The 20907-nt window shown below is 35.2% G+C and overlaps 1 protein-coding gene across 2 annotated transcripts in view; it reads right to left on the bottom strand.

Annotated features, from left to right (window-relative positions):
- The window catches only part of LOC149790571 (uncharacterized), an 80946-nt gene that overhangs the window by 41960 nt on the left and 18079 nt on the right, over window positions 1–20907 (bottom strand). The window contains exon 1 of one of the 2 annotated variants that reach the window (XM_089972643.1): window positions 12211–13577. The exons of the other annotated variant lie outside the window; for it this stretch is intronic. Within the exon in view, the coding sequence (XP_089828769.1) occupies window positions 12211–12272 (62 nt within the window). The 5' untranslated portion in view covers window positions 12273–13577. Of the gene's footprint in view, window positions 1–12210; window positions 13578–20907 lie in introns of those variants that run through there. 2 annotated transcript variants of the gene reach the window in all.

Genomic DNA, 20907 nt, shown 5'->3' with positions numbered 1-20907 from the left:
ACCACCATTGCCCCTTCCATCAAAATCGATGGTGTCACCCTGGAAGCAGTCAACAACTTTACCTACCATGGGTCAACCATCAGCAACACTCTCTCGCTTGGTATGGAGCTGGACAGAAGGCTTGGAAAGGCAAACATCATCATGGCACGACTAACGAAGAGGGTGTGGGAACACAACGCGCTGACAGAGCACACCAAGGTCCAAGTCTACTAGGCTTGCGTTCTTAGCACCCTTCTATATGGAAGTGAGACCTGGAGTACCTACATAAGGCAAGAGCGCCGGCTCAACTCCTTACATATATGGTGCCTAAAACGCATCCTGAAAATCAGCTGGCAAGACCGTGTTCCACACAGTAAAATCCTGCAGCGTGCAAGTACCACCAGCATGTACTCCCTGCTGAGAAAACGCCGCCTTTGATGGCTGGGACACATCTGACGCATGGAGGATGGAAGGCTGCCAGTGGACATCATATATGGACATCTGCCCACTGGCATGAGAAGAGTCGGCCGCCCCTCACTCCCTTTCAAGGATGTGTTCAAGAGGGACATGAAGGCATGCGACATTTCACCCGATGGCTGGGAAGTGCTGGCCGAGGAAATAGGTACCTGAAGACTGACGGTAAACAAGGGCATATCAGTCGCTGATACGAGGAGAGGCCAGTTGTCAGCAGAGAAACGTGAGAGAAAGAAGAACGCGGCAGCAACCACAGTAACTCCCAGTATGTCTGCACCAACTGCAATAGGTACTGTCACTCGCGTATAGGCATGCACAGCCACAGCAGACGATGCCAACACCCCAGAGAGAGACAACACCCCAAGGAAGATATTCTCATGGTCTCTCGAGACTGAGTCGCCAATGATGATGATTACGACTTCGTCCCTGCTGACAAAGTGTACTACATGGGTTTTCTAAGGTCTATTAAGACTTTGTTCGATTACATACCTTGGCTTTTCTAAGGTCTATTAAGACTTTGTTCGATTACGTACCACGGGTTTTCTAAGGTCTATTAAGACTTTGTTCGATTACATACCTTGGTTTTTCTAAGGTCTATTAAGATTTTGTCCCTGCTGACTAAGTGTACTACATGTTTTTTCTAAGGTCTATTAAGACTTTGTTCGATTACGTACTATGTCTTTTCTAAGGTCTATTAAGACTTTGTTCGATTACGTACCACGGGTTTTCTAAGGTCTATTAAGACTTTGTTCGATTACGTACTATGTCTTTTCTAAGGTCTATTAAGACTTTGTTCGATTACGTACCACGGGTTTTCTAAGGTCTATTAAGACTTTGTTCGATTACATACCTTGGCTTTTCTAAGGTCTATTAAGATTTTGTCCCTGCTGACTAGGTGTACTACATGTTTTTTCTAAGGTCTATTAAGACTTTGTTCGATTACGTACTATGTCTTTTCTAAGGTCTATTAAGACTTTGTTCGATTACGTACCACGGGTTTTCTAAGGTCTATTAAGACTTTGTTCGATTACGTACTATGTCTTTTCTAAGGTCTATTAAGACTTTGTTGATTACGTACCACGGGTTTTCTAAGGTCTATTAAGACTTTGTTCGATTACGTACTGTCTTTTCTAAGGTCTATTAAGACTTTGTTCGATTACGTACCACGGGTTTTCTAAGGTCTATTAAGACTTTTTTCGATTACGTACCACAGGTTTTCTAAGGTCTATTAAGACTTTTTTCGATTACGTACCACAGGTTTTCTAAGGTCTATTAAGACTTTGTTCGATTACGTACCACAGGTTTTCTAAGGTCTATTAAGACTTTGTTTGATTACGTACCACGGCTTTTCTAAGGTCTATTAAGACTTTGTTCGATTACATACCTTGGCTTTTCTAAGGTCTATTAAGACTTTGTTTGATTACATACCTTGGCTTTTTTAAGGTCTATTAAGACTTTGTTTGATTACGTACCAGAGTGTAAACTATTAGATAAGTGTCATAGGTATCGAAACCTCAGACAACCATATTGACTCTTTCAAATTTGTTTTGTATTTTCTTTTAGCCCACGAATTTTCGTAGAGATCGATACATTTACATGAATAATAATATATCCTGACTTTGACTGCCTTCTAAAATACATCTGATGTCAACTTCAATGTTAGTCTTGGAAAGTCGTATATCAGTCAGAAAGAACTGTTTCAAACTTTATTACATTTTACATTTTAAGAAACGAAATTAAAAAATGGGAAAACTCTTGCTAAATTTCAACATATTAAAACAAGTTTTTGGGAATCTTGTGCACTATTAAGTATTGTTGTATCAAAACGCTTTCAAATTCCATTTTTGAATATGATTTTTCTAGTCAATGGTTTATAGTATATGAATTAAACGTCTGCCTTTCAATTAATTATCACAACTTTCTAATTTGTGTAAGTGGATAATACAGTTAGTATTGAACCAAGTCACTCCTTTCTCGCCTTTAAATAATAATGTTCTGTATTCAACTTTTAACAAATAAAAACAGAATGCTGTCTTGATTTTTCAGTTAGATTTTTCATTTCCGCCAAAGCACGTCTAATGTTTTCATAGCGAAATGTCGAATTAAATTATAAAGTACGTCCGATGTGTTCCTTGAGAGATGTCAAATTCAGTTCTAAAGTACGTTTGACGTGTTCCTAGAGAATCGTCCAATTCAAATAACGAGACTCCATTTAGTATCATGCACTTAAAGTTAAACTAATAATGTATTAAAAGGGAATGCAGGGAGAAAGGCCAGCCCTCACTCGAGTCTCATATTCTAACAGTATATTAAGAAGGGAATGCAGAGTCAGGCTAGCATTCCACTCAAGTCTCATATTCTAACAGTGTATTCAGAAGGGAATACAGTGAATTCGGCTCGCAGTCCACTCGATCGCGTAATATTCTAACAATGTATTATGAAGGGAATTCATGGAATTAGACTAGAAGTCCACTTGCCCGCATCATATTCTAACAGTGTTTTTAAGATGGGAATTCAGGGAATTAGGCTAGCAGTAGACTTGACAGACTCATATTCTAACAGTGTTTTAAGAAGGGAATGCAGGGAATTAGGCTAGAAGTCCACTTGACCGCCTTATATTCTATCAGTGTATTAGGAAGGGAATTCATGGAATCAGACTAGAAGTCCACTTGCCCGCATCATATTCTAACAGTGTTTTTAAGATGGGAATTTAGGGAATTAGGCTAGAAGTAGACTTGACAGTCTCATATTCTAACAGTGTATTAAGAAGGGAATGCAAAGAGTTGGGCTAGCAGTTCACTCGACAGCATTAAGAAAGGAATGCAAAGAGTTGGGCTAGCAGTTCACTCGACAGCGTTAAGAAAGGAATGCAAAGAGTTGGGCTAGCAGTTCACTCGACAGCGTTAAGAAAGGGATGCAAAGAGTTGGGCTAGCAGTTCACTCGACAGCGTTAATAAAGGAATGCAAAGAGTTGGGCTCGCAGTCCAGTTTACAGCATGATCTTTTAATAGAACAAATACTATTCTGTACAACGTTCTTTATTAACCATTCCTGTTTCAAGTTACTAATAAATAAATCCAGATCATTGACTGGCCGATATTAGAATGTGCATGAGCTATTTTAGTTCCGTATTCCAATAGTTCTTCATACCCTGTATGATGAAAGTAGCTGGGAGTGAGAAAAATATTATATTGTCCAAATAAGAACAGGAGAATAAGTACGTTATTTGGCATGCAGACTGTGCAATACCCTAATACTTTCCTCCAGTGCGCAAATGTATAAATCCAATTGATTAAATATTTGTAGTGACATGGACCTTGTGACGTTGACAATTTATATCACATAGATGATGTTTTCAAATATCACACAAATAAAACTATTATATTCGGCGTCTGTAATATGTATTGATGTCCAATTTTTGTATATAGACTACGTTTATTGCTAGGTATTAGTATGTTCCAGACCGTTCCAGGTATTAGTATGTTCCAGAACGTTGTATGTATAAGTCTATTCCAAAACGTTTTAGATGTTAGTGTTCCAGAACTTTGTAGGTATTAGTGTGTTCCAGAACGTTGTAGGTATTAGTGTGTTCCAAAATGTTGTAGGCATTAGTGTGTTCCAATAAAATTCTAGGCATAAGTGTGTTCCTAAACGTCGAAGGAATTAGTGTATTCCAAAATATTGTAGGTATTAGTTTATTCCAAAACGTTGTGGGTATAAGTGTATTCCAAAATATTCTAGGTATTAGTGTGTTCCAAAACATGCTAGTTGTCAGTGAGTACCAAATATTTTAGGTATTAATGCGTTTCAGAACAGTTTTGGTATCTGTTTGTTCCAAAACAGTCTAGGTATTAATATGTTCTAGAATATTCTAGGTATTAGTATGTTCCAGAACATTCCAGGTATTAGTATGTTCCTAACCGTTCCGGGTATTAGTTTTGTTGCAGAATATTCTAGGTATTAGTATGTACCAAAATATTCTAGATATTAGTATGCTGAAGAACATTCCAGGTATTAGTATGTTCCAGAATATACTAGGTATTGGTATGTTCAAGTCCATTCCAGGGATTAGTTGGTTCCAGAATTTTCCAAGTATTAGTATGTTTCAGAACATTCCAGGCATTAGTTTGTTACAAAATATTCCAGGTATTAATACGTTCCAGAATATTCTAAGTATTGGTTATTTCCAGAACATTCCAGGTATGAGTATGTTCCAGAACATTCCAGGTATTAGTTTGTTCCAAAATATTCTAGGTATTAGTATTGTCCAGAATATTCTAGGTATTAGTATTGTCCAGAATATTCTAGGTATTAGTATTGTCCAGAATATTCTAGGTATTAGTATTGTCCAGAATATTCTAGGTATTAGTATTGTCCAGAATATTCTAGGTATTAGTATGTTCCAAAACGTTCCAGGTATTAGTATGTTTGAACATATTCTAAGTATTAGTATGTTTCAAAATATTCTAGGTATTAGTATGTTTCAAAATATTTTAAGTATTAATATGTTCCAAAACACTGTAGGTATTAGTATGTTCCAAATTATTCCAGGCATTAGCATGTTCCAGGATATTTGTATTATAGGTCTTTAAGTATATCTAAGACCTAACGCAGAATATTTAATCAGTGTTGTAACGAATGTAACCTTTCTTTGATCTTTTTTCCATATGAGAGATGCCACACACCAGTGACGGATTTCATGCCTTTGTGGAGTTTTTTCCATATGAGAGATGCCACACACCAGTGACGGATTTCATGCCCTGTTTGTGGAATTTTCATGGCACATATTTAAGTACATATATGAAGGTTGGTAGACGTTCAGTTTGGAAAGAAGTCCAAACATGAATATGGCCGTAATATGATTGTTTAAACATGAAAGCTGTGTCCGGTAATCGCCTGACGATTTTGTATCAGGTAACCAGCTCGAGAGTGTGCTCTGTGGCATTGCAAATATTAAATATTATTTTGAGTTTATTTCATAACCAAGGTGAATATGTTGAGAAATGGAAAACTTTGCAGTATTGCCAATATTGATTTGTCTAGTATGTAGTCTGTAAATGAAGGCAAATTCGCATGCCGAAAAGGGGGAATGTAATTTGGTTTACGATCGTACAAGACTAGGTAGGCATTTGGGCTTAAAGGGTATATTACATGCAAATTAGTCAGTTGATCAGTTTATTTTTAGCAACATTGTCAGCACATTATTAGGTATATCATGCGTAAGAAAGGGGAATTAAGTGACCTTGTCAAAGACGCAGTGAGACAGACGAACGGTACTAACGTGAACGGGTATAGAACCAAGTGGTCTAAGGCGCTCACCGTTACGGATCACTGCCATTTCACCTCTGTCTGCTTGAGTTCGAGTCTCAGCCCCGGCTAACGTTAGTACGCGAGAAAGCCTGTCAGTAGCTTCTCGTGGGTCGGTGGTTCTTCCCGGGGTTTTACAGGGTTCTTCCTCCACAATTATACTGGCCGCCATGTATAGCCTATCTTGTGCTGAAAAACGGCATTAAACCATACAACAACAACAACAACAACAACATCAACCAATGACCAGACGATCAACCAGCAACCGAACGTGAAGTTTATTTGAACGAGAATTAATGGCTTAATAGAACAAATGACAATTGTTCTACTGGACTAATCCAAGATTACCTTTGCAGATCTCTGCAATAAAGCTAGTTATTTACCTTCACAGTGATGAAGAATCAATAATTGTTGCGTGTGTTGTGTTCGATTTGGCTCAGAAAGTACGCCCTATTTGATTTATGAGAAAAGGAAGGGAAAGTATTGAATCACCTCTGAAGACCCCCCTGGATTTATCAGTGTTTATTTGTTAGTTACTGCTGTGATCTGTATTAGCCCATTAACGTATCAAAATTTATTACATTTTTAAAACTAAACAAGTGCGTAAACATTGTAGAGATACAATACGCGAAGCATCGATCAATTGGCATAAATAATGAGAGTGTTATTTATGAGGTTCCATATGTTTTTAATCAAAGTGGCAATGATAGTGAAAACACAATTTATGAGAGAACTCTCATTTTTAAGTTTCTTATTTTATTCCGGTAGCTTGTTATTCATGAATTTTGTTGAGTTGACATCAGAATAAAAGAGCATGTGCTAAATGAAGGTGAAGTTTTCATTGAAGAATCTTTCTGGGATTTACTCTTATTATGTTTGGATGACGTTAGTACACTCTGATGACTTTAGGACACACTGATGACTTTATGACTCTTTGATGACTTTAAGACACTTTTGATGACATTAGGACACGGATGACCTTAAGAAAAATTGATGACTTTAAAACACTGACACCTTTAAGGCATTTTGATAACCTTAGGACACTGTTGATCTTAAGACTCTTTGATGACTTTAGTACACTTTGATGACCTTAGTACACTCTGATGACTTTAGTACACTTTGATGACCTTAGGACACTCTAATGACCTATGACACTGATGACCTTAAGAAACTTTGATAACTTTAGGACAGATCATTATAAGCTGTGTGTTTTATTTTATCGTCCATTTTTTTCGAACTATACCACGTTTTCATTGATCATGTTGGCACTACGCTCTTATTTCAGAACCTTTGGATGAGTTGTTTTTTCATTTTTCTTTTTTCAAATTTCGCGCATATGTTCCTTTGACAAAAGGTGCCAATTTTAGGTGCATTATTCGTTCTAATGAACCTGACAACATAATTGTTCAGAAATGGAAAGATCGTTCCTAATGAAAACATGGTATAGAAATGTGTGAAGAGATTTCTTAACAAATGACAATGCCACACAAATAATTTGCTCTCATTATCATAACAACCGCGTCACCAAACATGACTGACACGTGTAAAAAAAATTACAGGGGGAGGGGGCGATATGGTCAAAATAACAACTGATACGCTTAGAAACAACTGGATCAAAAACAATAGCAATTCGCTTACTATTATTAGATGGAGACAAATGCGCCAACAACAGTAATTGTTATGCTTACATTAGATGGGAGACACATTAGATGGGAGATAAATGCGCCAACAACAGTAATTGTTATGCTTACATTAGATGGGAGACGAATGCGCCAAAAACAATAGCAATTCGCTTACTATTATTAGATGGAGACAAATGCGCCAACAACAGTAATTGTTATGCTTACATTAGACGGGAGACAAATGCGTCAACAACAGTAATTGTTATGCTTACATTAGATGGGAGACGAATGCGCCAACAACAGTAATTGTTATGCTTACATTAGATGGTAGACACAAGTGGATCAACAGGAATAACACATATGCTTACAGTTATTGGACAGGATGCAGTATTGAATTTAGGTAGATACAAATAAGATGGGGTAAAAATATGTCTCATCTGAACAAGCTTAACTTAATCGTCGAGTCCGCGTACGTTGAAACATGTGCCTTGGTATGATGTAGCTTAACCAATTCAGTAGTCGAACATTTTGAGACGAGTTCACACATTTCTACCAAAATATCTAAATGCTGACCTCAAGTTTAAATAATAGTACATCAAAGAGGCATGTTTTTAAATATCACGAATATTTTTACTTGCTGAGAGAAGATCTTGCAAAGGAAAAATCCACCTAGGTGATTGCTGATATAGTTTTGTTATTAGCTTTACTTAATGGAAACTTTGACATCATATCTCATGATTATTCAAAAGGTGACAACGTCAAATTGTGTATGTGGATCATTGTAACGCATGAAAAGGAAATCGAGTATACAATGGTAAAACTTTTTTGTATTATTCAGTAAATATTGAATAAATAATCCCGCATACATAAAAGTCGATTAACTGTTGTTGACATTATGAGGGTCAACAAGGTATGAAGGCAAGTTATGAGAATTGAATTTAAATGACACTATACAGTACAAAGGGGACACATACTTGTAAGCTTCAAGTTACATCATGAAGGAAACAATTCAGAATTTTCTTTCCTTTATGAACGTTTGCTTCAAACAATCTTAAATAGTGGTGTTCCATGGACTGTACTTATTTTCAGTCAAGTAAATTAATTTCTTATGCTCTTTGCAAATGCTTGTGTATCTAGGTGCAAAAAGAGACGAATAAAGAACAAAATTAGGATATAATTACTAATATTTGGCCTCCCTGGTGGCCTATTGGTTAGAGCGTCCGCCTCAGATGCGGGAGGTTGTGGGTTCGATCCCCGGTCGAGTCATACCAAAGACTTACAAAAATGATACTAACAGCTGTCTCGCTTGGCGCTCAGCATTAAGATGTTAGTGTTAGGAATTGTCGGCCTGGTGTCAGAATAATGTGACTGGGTGGGACGTTATGCTACATGTCTGCGGCATGATGCCCCAGTGTTAGACATCACTATAAAGTGCCACTCTGCAGACATCGTAGCGGTATGGCTGAAAAATTGTTAAAGCTACGTTAAAAATCCAAATCACACACACACACTTAATATTTGCTTTTGTGAAAATGATCGTTTGTGCCCATAGAGATTGACAAAGAAGAAGTGCACGACCATCACATGACATCATTCTACCCAGAATTCATCAATACATGATAGATTAATCAGACATAATTCTACCCAGAATTCATACTTCATGATAGATTAATCAGACATAATTCCACCCAGAATTCATACTTTAGGATAGATTAATCATACATAATTCTATCGATAATTCATCACTTCAGGATAGCTTGATCAGACATAATTCTACCCAGAATTCATCACTACTTTTACCATCGACATTTCAGAATACACAAACGAAAGTTACTTTTATCATCAACATCCCAAAGTACACAAATGGAGGTAACGCTTAGCATCTATATTCTAGAATACACAATGAAAGTGATTTTCACCATTTGCATGCCAGAATACACGAAGGATCGTAATTGTTACCATCTTCATTCCAGGATACACAAATGAAAGTGATTTTTACAATCTTCTTTCCAGAATACACAAATGAAAGTAACTGTTACCATCTACATTCTAGAATACACAAAGGAACGTGATTTTTACCATTTGCATTCCAGAATGCACAAATGAAAGTGACCTTACCATCAGCAGTCCCTAATACACAAATGAGAGTAATTTGCACCATCTAAATTCTAGAATACACCAATGGAAGTGATCATTACCATCAACATTCCAGAACAAACAAATGCAATTGATTTTTTTCATGACAAGTTAAAAGCTACAACTAGAACAACAACAAAAATAAAAACAATACGAGACCAAATAATAATTGATGTAATTGATCCTTGCTGTACGCTAGAAGGACATGACATATTTTTGTAATTTTTCATTATTGCGAGACTATTAAATTGACACTAAACGTGTGAGGTAAATATTTCTGCTTTGCTTTTACCTGATATTTACTCGTGACGCTGGGTGGCGGGTTGCGAAGTGCGAGATTACGTGAAATATGCTTATCACGTTACTTCAAGCACATGTATAATTTTCCAATAACGTCACTACGGTCACTTCAGATGTAACATTCTTGTTGTATCATACATCAAAGGAATAATCTAAGTAAGCAGTTCTTTGAACTTTCAACAGAATTCAAAGTTGCCAAAAATGACGCTAAGCCTATACAATTTCAATTTATATTTAATTTATGTTCGTCTGCTACAATACTTTCGTACCACTGGTTACAATGCTTCTTATTCAGACGGCGTTTCTTGGATTCAAATATATATGTATTCAGTTTATTAGTCTTTCGCCGCATTCAAGAAACGATGGTATTACAGCGTAAAATGTTCTATCGCACAACTAAAAGTGCCCACTTTGTAGACAATACAAAAACCAGAAATTTTGATATATGTATGCTTGTCGCAAAACTCTCAGAAACCTTTCTGCTTAGAATAGTAGAATTTTCCCCAATATTTGTCGTTTATTTAGTTATCAGACGTTCTGAAGAGAAAGATTCAAACTGACGCCATGTTCCTCTTAATCGTTGTACATCAAAGTGTGATTAACGCCTAATATGTATTTTGCTACTGACTCTTGTAAATAAATATAGTGTATTGTCAATAGATACAGTGTATTGTTAATAGATGCAGTGTATTTCAGAAAGCATAAGGCATATATATGTTTGGTCCTTTCTTTATTATACTGGCATACGGCATGCATATGTTTGGTCTTTGCTTTATTATACTGACATAAGGCATACATATGTTTGGTCCTTTCTTTATTATACTGGCATAAGGCATGCACATGTTTGGTCTTTGCTTTATTATACTGACATAAGGCATACATATGTTTGGTCTTTTCTTTATTATACTGACATAAGGCATACATATGTTTGGTCTTTGCTTTATTATACTGGCATAAGGCATGCATATGTTTGGTCTTTTCTTTATTATACTGGCATAAGGCATGTACATGTTTAGTCTTTGCTTTATTATACTGGCATAAGGCATGCATATGTTTGGTCTTTTCTTTACTATACTGGCATAAGGCATGTATATGTTTAGTCTTTATTATACTGGCGTCAGTCATATATATGTTTGGTCTTTATTATCACATAACTTTTAACACTGCTATATAACCAGTTCAGTTGACGTTGACATTATATTAATAACAAGCACTTTAAATTCTTATCTACATACACAGAAAGTGGAGATATATTTAGCATCTGTATACTCTTACAGTGATCGTTAGAATGTGTGATGATTGCATTTTTCTGATCCATACATTAGTGAAACGCTATCTGAAAATTGATGATTTCAGCACAGTGAAGGAATATTAAAAAATGTATTGCCAATCAATTAATTCAGTCCTGCATAGATGTATCAGGTGTCTAACGCATTAGATAGAATTGTGTTGATGTTATCAGCTATGTATTAATGTACAAGAATTAATGGTATATTAACGAAGCAAAAAATGCAAGTCACAATCACGGCCTGTCATATAAATTCAAATTGTATTTGTACACCTTTCTAATATTATTAGGTACCTCCTATTACCACTTTCTTCTTTTGGAATGGTGATTTTCATAGGTAAAGAGGACACTCACAATCATTCGTGTATTGAACTAACATTGTATAGACTGACTAATCCACTCATGGAAGTCCCCTTACGTTCCACAACTTACGGCATGGTCCAAAGGCATCTAGTGTTATTGAGGCACGCGAAAATTACTTCGTAGCACTATGAAAAGGGCAAATCCAAATGATAAATACATATTAATATGTGTTGTTCTTTTGGAATAGCATTGGTTTTGTTTTTACTCACTGTACATATATCCAGCGAATTGATTGTCTTTTGTATGCATTTGAAAAGCAATGAACACTATGTAAAATTCCATGTATCTTTCCCTTTTCCATCATTTGAAGGATTTATCAAACACTTGCCAAAGTTTGTGTACAATTTCTGCTCTTGAATACTCCCCTACTTTAGATATTACTACATAAAATGCTGATAAAAACTGAGAGAAAAAAAATCTTTCCTGAATAATTTGTTGACATAGGGTCCAATATAAATAATTAAGTGTATCTTTACTAAATGTTTATTTATTTATATTGTATATTTATCTATTTATACAATACTTATTTTATATTCTGATTCAAACATCAATAAGCCGTTTTAAATACAATAAAATCGTTTTTCTTAAAATTGCATAGGAAAGTTTCCAACTGGAGCACAAACTTTTGACAGTATTCACGTAACAGTGACGAAAATAGCGACGTAAAGCAAAGTCGCAGTAATTATTTTGAAGTGGTAACGACGGGAATTACAAAGCAGTGGAAGAAAGAATATTAAATACCTGAATAGCCACGCATCCCGGGGCAGTAACATCGGACGGTAAACGGGATGTGGGTAATCCATTTAACCTTGTCTCTGACAGAAATCCAAATAAAATAAAATAATTGACCTCTTGTGCCTACCCCTATAGTGTCACATGATCTGGAATAGCTGGCATGATTAAACAATTGTCACATTTTAAATTACATTTTCTACTGAAATAATGTGACGGATTTTTCAAACCTTTGTCAAAATATTAGATTTAGCCTGAATAATTATTAACTAGCAATGTCAGTGTCCAAGTCATTACCAGTACAAAAACACTTTCCCACTGCACGGTAGCTTAAATCATAGTGGAAGAGATCGAACGTCTGTTGTTTATTTTGAACATATTTTACAGATTATCCACAAGAAATCACGAGTACAGAAAGTAGACGCCTGGATAATTCCTTGAATATTTGTACTAAAATGCAAATGAACTGAGAAGGAGGGGATATGAGGGATGTTTTGTTTGTACATAACGTTCCATGGTAGAGAATCACACGTTTACAAATACATATTATTACCTTTCGATAACTTGTAGGTCAGTCACTTCAGATAAAATATTTGTCAGCATAGACATCCGAGATTAGGCCATGCAATGAAATAACAACATACCTAAACTTAAAGCAAAAAAGCAAAGTTATCTCGGTATATATTTGCCCCAAAATGACGCCATGCTGACACAAAACGTGACTACGTGCAGTATTACACATGCGCGAGAAACGATTTGCACGCTAGCCGTTGTTGCGAATGTCTCTAACTGCAATATTTCATTGAACGATGATTAGTTTTCTGGCACCAAATATTCGGATATAATTCTCTCTTTTCTCCTTTATTATATCTCGCAAGTATGAAAATTCTTTTGGGCAACTTCATCACATGAACCCTCTTAGGCAATGATAACTGTACTCTATTTTGGGAAATGTTTTGGAAAATACCCAGGCTTACAGTCATATAAGGATCTATATTACATGCTCCACTTGAAACGTTCTTGAGAGAATATGACGGTAATAGGACATCACGCAGAATGAAGCGTATAGACACAGTGTCACTGTGATTTGTCTTCTCATTTTGTATTCATTTTCATTGTTTCGCTGGGTATTACTCTTTATTCAGAAGCAAAAGCAGATAAATCATTCCTGGATTTTATTTTCTAACTGGAATTGCTGCTTTAAATTTTCTCAAGAATCAGTGTTGATATTCAACTGTATCGAACTATAAAAAAAAACATACGTGAATTAACTTAAAAAGTAGCTGAGAAAAATAAAGGTTTCTCATTAAGAAAGTCAGCTCGTTGGGAATTTGTCTAGTCGACTTTTCCCATGCAAATGATTATTCCGTTCCACACACTATTTTGCACTTTAAATCTATTTTCACATCTTTGGAACAAACTGGTTTATTCCCGTCAAATGAAACGTATAAAACCCATCCTATATTCACAAGGGGTATACTGATGAATGAGCATTTGTAAAGGCTATGATGTTGTGCCACCTCTCACCAAAGTAATTTTGGACAGATTTCCCCACATATGGAAATCAAGCCACACATTTTCTTTACAGCTAATTTTCTTTACGCTTAAGTCAACAGCTGGTTGAATAAACAATATTCCACGGATCAGCTAACAATGTAATTTCTTTCTAAAGTCAATATCCCGTGTGTATATTGCTGTCGTTTTCCTATTCAATTCATGTTTTATCAAGACATTTGAATAAAGCAAAAGTCAAATGTCTTCTATCGGGGTCTCTCGGTTATACAGAGATTATCCAACGATTTCATAGGTTCCCTCAGTGGCAGTAATCCGGTTACTTTTAGCCTTAGAGCAGATATACTCTTAAACGAGCGTAACGGCTGTTATTTTATGGTAATATATATTGGTGCCAATAGGACCGTGACTCTATTTAAACCACTTTATGAAGCTTATAAAAGTTTATATATATATATATATATATATATATATATATATATATATATATATATATATATATATATATATATATATGCACACTGCACACACACACACACACACATACACACACACACACACACATACACACACACACACACACACACACACACATTTATTAAATTCTGTTCATGTTATCAAGAATATTTTGTGTAGAATTTAGGGATAACACTTTACCTTGTTTGGTGTATATTTGTAATTCTGGATAATCAATTCTAAATGCCTTCATCTGTCTTACGAATCCGGAAAGGTTGTGTACTTATATGGCAATTAAATACTAGGTCGACACGATGGTGTGTCTGTTGATGACAAATGCCTACATCACCGAATTTTCTTGCGTTGTTTTAATGTGAGTTGTGTGCATGGTTTAGATGGTGATGGGTTGGTGCGAACAGGCAAGGGTGTAGGTGTAATTTTTTTCACAATCCCGGATTTGAATCTCCGTAGAGTACGACTGAACTCTATCCAAGGAGGTTCGCATGAAACATTTACAGAGGACATTGGCTTCGTAGTATAATGACAATCATTCTTAGTATCAATTTATATAGCCATTCAAGATGGTAACGTTTATTATCAATTAGATAGCCTTTCACGCTGTAACATTTAGTTTCAATTGGATAGCCTTTCACGCTGTAACGTTTAGTTTCAGTTAGATAGCATTTCAACATTGTAACGTTTAGTGTGTCAGTTAGATGGCATTTTAAGACTGTAGCATCAAGTGTCAGTTAAAAGGCATTTTAACATTGTAACGTGTAATGTCAATTATATGGCAGTTTAACATTGAAACGTTTAGTGACAATTAGATGACATTTTAACATTGTAACGTTTAGTGTCAATTAGTTGGTATTTGAAAATTGTAAGCTTAGTGTCAATTAAATGGCATTAAAACATTGTAATGTTTAGTGTCAGTTAGATGGCGTCTTGACATTGTAACGTTAGTGTCAAGTATATGGCATTTTAACATTTTAATATTTAGTGTCAATTATATGGCATTTTAACATAGCAAGATTAGTGTCAATTAGATGATATTTTAGCATCATAACGTTTAGTGTCAATTATATTGCATTTTAATATTGTAACGTTTTAGTATCAATTAGATGGCATTTTAACATTTTCTCTGATTTCGGAATCTTCCATCTAGAAGTTGTAACACGACAGACGAATATGCCAGTGTTTTATTAAAGTAACATATATCCATCTTCTCACATTCAGCTAAGATATTTTCCTCAAACACTTGCTTTTCTTTCCCTCCGCCTTTCTGCCTGTCCGTATGTCGTAACTCTAAACCACAAGATTTACCACACTTGGTAACCTTATATAAATGCTCATTTGTGTGAGGAATGTATTTATGACGCCTTTTCCTTGGGGTCCATGGCAGGAGGTCAAACGTACATCATTAAAAATGTGCCCATTCCTTTGGTAACTGCGACTGTAGGTCAAAACTACGTTGTGAAATCTGTGTCTTTCTCTTGAAGTCCAAAGTAAAAGGGTACATGAACATTTTCATGCAACTGTTAATTCCATTAAAAGTGTTGAATACTTTTTATTTTGTAATCAAACATTTTAATCAAAACATTGTGTATTTATATGTGGGTTATGGCCCCTGCGTCACAGTTTGAATTTCAGGTGGGTGGTCGGACTCTGGTAGAAGTGGGATATTTAATAAAAAGGGGACTTGCAATGATGAGCCATAGACGTAGCTCTAGTTTTGCATGTATCTAATACAAATTGTGTATTTAGAAAGAAAGAAAAAAATGTGAGAAATGCTCATACTAGGAATTGGTGCCTCCTACTGAAAGCAGTCATATTACACCGTTTTCATTTTGTAAAACTTCCTTGTGTCAACTATTCATGCAATGAATGATTTGATTTATCATATCGGAGCCAATTTCAATCACTTTAGCCACGTTCTGGATTACCTTCACTCGATATTGCAGTATATAAATATGCATTGAAATAGTCTAATATCCGCCTAAATTAAATGATTGGGTATTTTATGTTATTGATCAACTTGTGTATGTGCTGCCGTAATGTTCCATACAAGATGATTGAATACCGGAAGTTACAGTAAACAAGTGTTTTGTTTCTTTTCGGATGAGTTTTCTTCTTCCAGGTAAAGTTGACCGAATGACACTGAATTTTTTATTACATGCACTCAGATGCATCCGAGGAGAAGCAAATCAAATAAACGAATTCTCCGCTCTTTCTCCAAGTCGTTGACATATTTTTACCTAAGGGACGTAACTCTACTGTCAATATTTTTAATTTTTTCTACCTAATTAATTATTTTAAAAAGAATAGTATAGCCAACATCATCGATTTGTAGAAGAATCCACAACTGATAATGCCATTAAAAGTGTTGAGTACTTTTTATTTTTTAAAAACAAGAAATGTGTTTTCAATCCTGTAATAATACACACCTGTATTCGAGGCGCTCTATTCTAACATGATGAGTTTTATTTTAAAAGACGGCTGTCATCTACAGATAGATTTTACAGTAGTCTAAATGCAAAATCCATAGGTAATTACTGACAATAAATGGTCTGGAACAACCTACTGCTAGGCTAATACCGTTTCTGCTTCCGAGATATGGAGACTTTAATTGAGATTCACGATGACATAATTACAATAATGTCTCACATTAAAGAAACGCCATAATCACAGCTACATTATTGTACAGACACGACAATATCAGACGCTTAACTTATTGCATAAAATATAGTTATTGTGAAAATGAAGTCTACTAAAATTAGAATGATGTACATATACAGCAAGATAGTGTGTGATTATGCAGGAAGTATATATGTGCTCTATGATATTCGACTGTTACCTTGGAAACTAGATACAAAATAAACACATAGGAGTATTAAGTTTGTTTTGCTATGGTAGGACCTAATTTTACACTTTAGAATATTATTTTGTTACGCCATTATCAAATAATCGCCCACATTTAAAAAAAAGAGGAAAATAAAATATAAAGTATAAATGAGTATCAGAAAGAGGAATACCGCTCAAACCCTCTCTTCAGAGTGCACGCACTTACTTACACACATTCCTTCTACTTGAAAACAATAACAGTTGGAACAAATGCACCATTTCAAGTTAAACGTATGATAACTGAAACTGGCATACAGTAAAACTAGTAATGTCGAACCTTTAAGTACATGGCATGGAAACATAAGATGGCGAGGCACCAATATAGGCACGGCTAGTGAACTATATACCCCACTGTATATTTAACTACGTCTCTACATTATAGTGAACTATATACCACACTGTATATTTAACCATGTCTCTACATTATAGTGAACTATATACCACACTGTATATTTAACCACGTCTCTACATTATAGTGAACTATATACCACACTGTATATTTAACCACGTCTCTACTGTATATTTAACTATGTCTCTACATTATAGTGAACTATATACCCCACTGTATATTTAACCACGTCTCTACATTATAGTGAACTATATACCACACTGTATATTTAACCACGTTTCTGCATTATAATGAACTATATACCCCACTGTATATTTAACCACGTCTCTACATTACAGTGAACTGTATACCCCACTGTATATTTAACCACGTCTCTATATTATAGTGAATTATATACCCCACTGTATATTTAACCACGTCTCTACATTATAGTGAACTATATACCCCACTGTATATTTAACCACGTCTGTACATTATAGTGAACTATATATCCCACTGTATCTTTAACCACGTCTCTACATTATAGTAAACCATATACCCCACTGTATATTTAGCCACGTCTGTACATTATAGTGAATTATATACCCCACTGTATATTTAACCATGTCTCTACATTATCTTACTTATCCGTTTTTACAATTACAAACGAAGAGTTTGGTAGGACCAGTATTAATTACCCAAAAGAGATATTGTAAGACATTTGCCCATTACTTTACTTCGATAGGATGTATCCAATTACCCAAAAGAGATATCATGAATTATTTGCCTATTACAAGAGTTCGACTGGACCAATCCATTTACCTTTTTATTGTACACTCATTTTGTTTTTCTAAATAAGGCTTAATTATAAAAAATACAATACACGAAACAAATTATTTGAATATATACTGCATTCCAAAATAAATACACAACCGTAGATTCATCAATTACAGTAACAATATTAATGCGCACATAGCACCGCCCCTTATCTTTGAACTTCATCGAGCGCTCGACATTAGTTTAAAAAAGAATTGTCGTTTTGGTCTACTTAAAATTGAAATTTAGAGCCATATTTTAAATAAATGTCCACTGTAGCAATTTGTCAGTCTGAAATTAATGGATTATTAACTTTTGTCGATTCTACTCAATTTTGCTCATTTGCTTGTGATGGACTGAATTTATTACCTGTGTCAATTCCGCACGAAGTACACGTGACTTGAGCAGGGAGGGACCCCACTTGAATCAGCTGGAGGGGTGTTTCTGTTCTGTCATTGATTGTTGAGAATTATAATCTCAGGAAAATATTAAATTTTTCAATTGAAATTATCAAAATGACGCATTGGAATATCACGTTCATTTCATTTTGAGTGCAGTAAGGAGAATTTGGTTGCAGTTGGAAATGTAGTCGAAATTACAGCGCAGATTACGAACATTTATCTTAAATAACTGTTTAAATTGTCAGAATTGTATTTTCAAACTGCGTATCTCTCGTTTGTTGTGTGTGGTCATTGCGAATATCACGCTCATTCGTTTGCTTGTTTGAAAGTTTCAATTGTGACGCAGTAAACTCGTCCACTTCGTTCACCTTATCATCTCTACTTTCAACAGACGAAACAGCTTCTTTAGTTCATTCACAAACAAATTTAATAAACTAAAACCTAAATGCCTACTGCATGAGCGTACATGGTTTGCCTACAAAGTAGTTCCTAATAAACTACACTATTTGTAGACGCACGTGTCGTGCAATATAAAGCTGTGCAATATGACAACATGCTGCACAATTGTGCCAACGTAAAGTTAACGGAGAAAAAATGAGTGTGAATGTGTGAGTGATATAGATTTTTAAAGTAGCTTTAACAATTTTCCAGTCATAGTGCAACGATGTCTTCATTGTGGCAGTTTAAAGTGATGTCTAGCGCTGGGGCATCATGCCGCAGACATGTAGCATGATGTCCCACCCAGTCACATTATCCTGACACCAGGCCTACCAATTCTAACATTAACCTCTTAACGTTGAGCACCTAGCGAGGCAACTGTTAGTACCATTTTTTCAGAAGTCTTTGGTATGACTCGGCTGGGGATCGAACCAACAACCTCCCGCATCCGAGGCGGACGCTGTAACCACTATGCCACCGGAGCGGTCGAGAAATATATGAGCATATAATACAAGTTCATATACATGTTAAAACAAAGCATCTGAAAATTTTAAGATCTAAATGGTTTAATGAAATAGCACATTTGTTGTCAGGTGCCTTATCTGTATAGATATCTTGAGGACAAAAAGGTTTCCAGCTTGTGTTGAGCAATTATATTATCCAGTCGATGTATATTTTCCTGAAGAAAATGTACATCAATTAATTACATCTAGTTTATCCCAGTCCGACAAAGAAAACAGTCCTTTTTAATTCATGGAAAGAATAATGGATTTGTTTCAAAGAACATATTGACCATATATGTATTTTTGCGTTACTAATAACCGAGGACTTTTGTGCCTCAATAATGTATCAGTATTTTATTTAGGTAAAACCAAACATATGAGGAGATAGTGTCTTAGTACCGGAATCGAAGTATTACTAACCGGCTGGAATGGATAAAGATAAGGTTGACAATTATTAGAGATAATACTCCCTTTGTTGAATAAAATAGCCAGTTATAACGATAATAATGCGCCATTAAAATGCGTGACTTCCCTGTACTTTGAATGAAGGATTGATTATTTGGGTATGCATTCAGCCGCTGTGTCGATTAGCTTGAACAAAGGCATCTTAAATTATATGCGACATGGTATTTCGACTCGGTGAATACCATACCAGACCATAAAAAATTTCCATTTTCAGAATCCCCATCAATTTGTCTAATCATGTTTCACTTTAAATTGTTTATCGAAGAATAGAAAATAATATGTTAACGCTCATATGAAACCAGACATCGGTTGCCCTTTACAAAATGTCTTCATGTGTAACTGCAATATTCAAGACACAAACCTGTGACAATCTATTATACAGGTCTACATTGTAATGTGTGAACTTCGATAAGTATGCATCTGTTAATGATTGCTTAACACTTGGATCGTTAGTTGTTTGAATTTCACGACTTGTATTACATCAGTGCTATTTATACAAGTGCCCATTAATTATCCAAGGCTGAATGAAAACTTCAGCTGTTTCTAAGCACTGACTTTGTGAAGAAGGTTTTAGACTGAAGGTGATTAGTGTATCAATGGACACCATTCATATAAATCATTTTTATGGTGCCTGTGTCTCAATTACCATATATGTGTTATGTAAATAAATACCTCATTCTATTCGGTGAATGAATAATGCTTATTTTCTACTAGGTTTTTTTTTCATTACTGAATATACAAAGAAAATAAAATATTTTTTTATTTTAATGACCCCTCCACCAAGAAAATATTAAAGAAATAATGAACCTACATTTTTTAAATTCACTAATTGACACTTCACAACATTTCACTGATCGTCAGACTTTTTGGAATAGAATAATACATC

Source organism: Sinohyriopsis cumingii, chromosome 10 (genome assembly GCF_028554795.1).
Source record: "Sinohyriopsis cumingii isolate HCF-2022 chromosome 10, ASM2855479v2, whole genome shotgun sequence".
Classification (NCBI taxonomy): domain Eukaryota; kingdom Metazoa; phylum Mollusca; class Bivalvia; order Unionida; family Unionidae; genus Sinohyriopsis; species Sinohyriopsis cumingii.
Note: the sequence above shows the minus strand (reverse complement) of the source record. Positions and strands in the feature narration are given on the sequence as shown.